Below are 4,876 nucleotides of genomic sequence, written 5' to 3' on the forward strand. Positions count from 1 at the left end.
TGCCACAATTCCCATATTGTTCACTGCAAATATTTTGAATTTTCTTCCTTACTCCACTGTAAAGTGTCTATAAAATGCCTCTGAACTAATCACATGAATTATGTGTCACCTCCCAAGAGCTGTTATGAAATTGATCATAAAGACATGGTAGCTGGTAATTTCCTTAACCTAACCTTCCAGATCCCAAAAAAGTATTTCGAGCACTAGCAGTGTGGGAATAACGTAGTCATATATTTACTTGTCATTTTTTCTGTTAATAACAACTTTTTTATTATTGCAACTGCTACCTGCCAAAAACAAAAGTAACAAACCATAGTGCCATTACACTACAAACTGACGATTAGAGCTGAACCTGACTTTGAAACGAAAATTTTTGACAGTCAAATAAGTTCCAACTTCACAGCAATATGATCTATGATTAATGTTTATGTGATATAGATTTCCAGGTTAAGCTTGATCTAAGGTCATTTTCAGTCTTAACCCATGGTTAAATGCTCTATACAATTGACCCTTAGTTAAATGAAAACAGTTATTGTAACTTACTTATTTTATGTGAATCACCAAAGCAATTTAGGAAAAGATAATAAAATAAAATATTTTAATCGAAAATTATTTATATATGCACATTTATTTACTACAACAAACTTTGTAAACCCACAAGCATGTGTGTCAATACCATCACAACTCAGTTCATTTGCTTTCCACATCACTATCTTCACTGCTGGTGGATGGTGGATAATCAGATATCCCTGAAAGAATTTTGAGATTAACACATGACAGTCACATATTCGGACCTCTAGAGAGAGAGAGAGAGAGAGAGAGAGAGAGAGAGAGAGAGAGAGAGAGAGAGAGAGAGAGAGAGAGAGAGAGAATTTTATAATTACTTTGTCTTTGCTGTCTTTCTTCCTCAACTTCTTGAAGATGTTTATTTTGTACTGCAACTACCTCTGCACTGGACTTGCAAGATGCATATGCTTCTAGCAATTCACTGTTTAATTCAAGGAAATGCTTACCCCACTTAAATTTACTCAGGTATAATAATGCTACATCCTTATAACCTGAAATAGATGCAAAAAAAGAGATGAGAAATTTCTAACAGACCAGAATAAATGTTAAAATGTCAGTCAAGGCAAATAACATACAGTGACGGTACCTACATGAACAGTTACACAACTTGGCTTGAAAAACATTGACACTGAGAGAGGGCTTTTTTCCATTTTGACAATTTGCTTCCATTGAAATACAGATATGAGCCATAACAAAGCACTTTCACTAAAATTAATTTCACATGCTCTTGTTAAAGGGTGATTTCAATTCCAACAAAGGTATTTTTATTTATCTCCAGAGGATAAATAGAATATCAATGGTGTCAGGGTAAAAGAACAAAACCTGCAGAAGCATAAAGTGAACTACTGGTGACTACTCAAGAAGGATGTGATAGTTCTGAGGAACTGTAATGAATGGATACTCTACATCATGGCAATAAGAAGGTAATCATGTTGTGCTAATGTCAAATCTTTTTGTAAAACTGTCCATGCCAGTCAACTGGATGTATGTATAATTCTAGAAAGTACATTTTATTGCAACAGCATCCTGTCCACAACTTCACTCAATGTACATCAGCCATATTTGTGTCAAGTGCACTGGTACTAAGTAAAACTGAAAAACTACAACAAATGAAGCCGAAACTCCTCTGCCATCTGGCTTTCATTCAACACTGCATCAGTCTGGATTTTGTCCCATGTTTCATTCCGATCAAACACTTGACCTATGCAGACAAAAATGCAGCAAATTTTATAGTTTCAAAAAGGGCACAAGCAGGATATATCATCATGACCCGTATTTAGCATGATCAAGTTCCTGACATACTCAGTGTTGAAATATTTGGTCCAATACTATGTGATCATATGAGTCACTTGAATTACCATAAGAGGTGTGCAACACTGGCATTTTGCCAGAATATGACAGGAGACAATGTGCTTCCCTGCAATATGATACAATTAGCAGGCTATGAATAAACAAATTAAAACCTTAATTTTCTAAATTTTAAATGCTGATAACATACTACAAAAAGTAACCATCACTACAAATTTAATATAACGTGAGCATGAATAGCGATCATCATTTCCTACTGTATGTTGCTGTATTATTACAGATATTAATAACTGCAATGGGTCAATGCACAATAATGTTATCTATGCAATCAAGAAATGGCAATAAGGCAGTGACAACATTCTCAGTACATTGAAGTTGCTAATCACGGTATATTGACTGTTAAACATATATCATTAGTTTAAACATATCATACACATCAAATAGAGAATACACTCTAGAGAATAACAGACTTACGAGAGACCATTAGCATTAGTTACCTTCAGCATGCAAAATTCTAGTACTACCCACTGACACAATCGAACAAATCAGATAAACCTACTGCTAATGTAAGCCTAGCTTTCAGACCTAACAGTTCCTTCCTTCATACATCTCTAACACACAGAAAATATGAATTATCATGCAAAGTCTTTTCCCATTAATATTTCTGGTATTTTTCTTTCTATTTCTCTCTCTTACCTTTTTGCTTTTGTACATTTCTCACCTGTGATAAAAAATGTTGCTGCCAGGGCTTCCACACAGGAGAGCTGCCATGGTCTGCCATAGTTAATTGGGTTTGCTGCAACTAAAAAGGGCAGGAGCCTAGGATTGGCACTTCTCATCCGAGAAAAAGGGGTCTCTTCCAGTCTTGCCCAGGAACAGTCAACGACAGCCACACCATTTTCAGCAACAATATGTCGATCATCAGGAGCAACAGACTGTAATGTCAAACAATCACAAATAATTCAAATGGCTCTGAGCACAATGGGACTTAACATCTGAGGTTATCAGTCCCCTAGAACTCAGAACTACTTAAACCTAACTAACCTCAGGATATCACACATATCCATGCCCGAGGCAGGATTCGAACCTGCGACCGTAGCGGTTCCAGACTGAAGCGCCTAGAACCGCTCGGCCATATGATTCAAACAAAAATTAATGTGTAGATGTAAGTATGCACCTTTTCTGCTACAGGAGTGAGAACAATGCCATTAAATCTCTGTCCCAGGCGTAGAGTCTGGATCAATCCATGGCGAGACAGTTTTCTTCCACTGCATTTTCTGGGATCACAATGTTCCATATCCCACATACCAACCGGAAAGGGTGCTTCTGACAAGTAAGTTTCGGAACATTCATCTTCTGAGGTGTTACTACCTGAAACATTATTGTGATAACGTAAGTTTCATTTTAGGCATTTCTACCGAAGATGCACTCGTGTCTGTGGATGACAAGTATGGTACTACCCTACACCTATCTCCGTTATTTTAATAGTTTTCTAGGTGGACTTCTTTTTAAAGATCCTGCACTTCAAAAGAGTTTACTGCAACGCTAATGATTACTCATATGTTTAAACTTACACGGTGCGACGGGAACTAAAGTAATTTGCGACAGCATAACTTAAAATTCGCAACAAGCATATAATACCTTTGTCAGAAGAAGTATCTTCTAATTTCAGTTTCGAGACGATGACGTCACTTGAATCGTCTGTATTGGCAAGTTCTCTCGATTTAACCTTGCGATTATGTTTACCTTTCCCCACATCTCCATGCTTCGCGCGCTTGACATGTGCTTTCTTCATCCTCCAATATTTACAAACAAAGCAGAGGTATCATTTGTAGACAAGCTACATACATTGGCGATAGTTGCGCCGCATGTGGCACGCTCTGCAACTGGCAATGCTGTAAAGTGATGAGACTATTACAATCTTTCCTATACCTTCTATAATGGCGCAGGCAAAAAAAGCTTGTTTGACAGTATTGAATAAAAGCGTTCAGGTATATACAGAGCTTATGGCAGTTTCCAAGAAGTCCTGGGTATCGAAATCGCACCCTCACCGCGGGTGACATATATCGTGATATATATCGTGATATATATCGCATTGGCAGAGAAAAATATGGCATAAAATTCTTAACAGTCACGGTTTTTAATTACATCAGGGGTGAGGCATGTGGATCAATGTCCTTATTTTTCAATTACATCATGGGAGAACGTAGGTAGACCCATATTGATTAATATATCGAACGTGCGACTCTATTATAAATGAACCACCTACCTTCTCCCATGAATTAATTTAAAAGAAAAGCAGTGATTCACTGAATCAGTGTGCCTCACAGTCGGATGTTCGATAAATATAGCTCGCATTGAGGATACGACTTCGATGACGAAGATTTCTTGGGAATTATCAAGCTTATAATTCACACACGTTGTGAAATAGACTGATAAAAAAAAATCAATTTGCAGATTCACAGACGATGTTCTGAAAGGCCTACGCCAGTCCACATCCGACGTCTGCGCAAATGTCTCTGCACATTGACGGCTGCCGACATCACTCAATATTAACGTTTCACTTTGGAGTTCGAAATTGCTAGTAAATTTACACAGTTCACTGCAAACCCCCATGAAGTTTATGGCAGAGGGTATTTCTCATTATAACAATTATTAGGGCTTCTTCTCACTCCATACAATTATGGACTGCTGGAGCAATGTCTATTTAAACTTTAAATGCTTTTGTGAACGTGGTAATCAATCCAGCTCCGGATCTATAAAATTCCCGAAGCGGTGCAAAAATTGATAGTGGCACCCTCCCTCCTCGCCGCCCACCAATCGAGCGTTTGAGACAGGACATCATAAATTTAAAACAATCGATTTTTCAACAATATATTCATTTTGTGTCGCACATCTTTCTGAAGAGTTTGATACACAAAACATATATGTTCGAAGAAATGTAAGACTTGTTATTTGGTCGTAAGTGTGCCAAAGTGCAATGCCACTCCTCTTCACACAC

At 37.5% G+C, this 4,876-nt stretch overlaps 1 protein-coding gene across 1 annotated transcript; it reads right to left on the reverse strand.

Annotated features, from left to right (window-relative positions):
• Positions 1–569: 569 nt before the first annotated feature.
• LOC126353901 (18S rRNA aminocarboxypropyltransferase) lies at positions 570–3,754 on the reverse strand. Its single transcript, XM_050003125.1, has 5 exons — positions 3,517–3,754; positions 3,053–3,246; positions 2,597–2,810; positions 885–1,058; positions 570–749 (listed from the first exon to the last, which is right to left on the reverse strand). The coding sequence occupies exons 1-5, from the start codon at positions 3,668–3,670 to the stop codon at positions 691–693; spliced, it is 795 nt and encodes a 264-aa protein (XP_049859082.1). The 5' UTR covers positions 3,671–3,754; the 3' UTR covers positions 570–690.
• Between the last annotated feature and the right edge of the window lie 1,122 nt (positions 3,755–4,876).

This window comes from Schistocerca gregaria, chromosome 3 (genome assembly GCF_023897955.1).
Source record: "Schistocerca gregaria isolate iqSchGreg1 chromosome 3, iqSchGreg1.2, whole genome shotgun sequence".
NCBI lineage: Eukaryota > Metazoa > Arthropoda > Insecta > Orthoptera > Acrididae > Schistocerca > Schistocerca gregaria.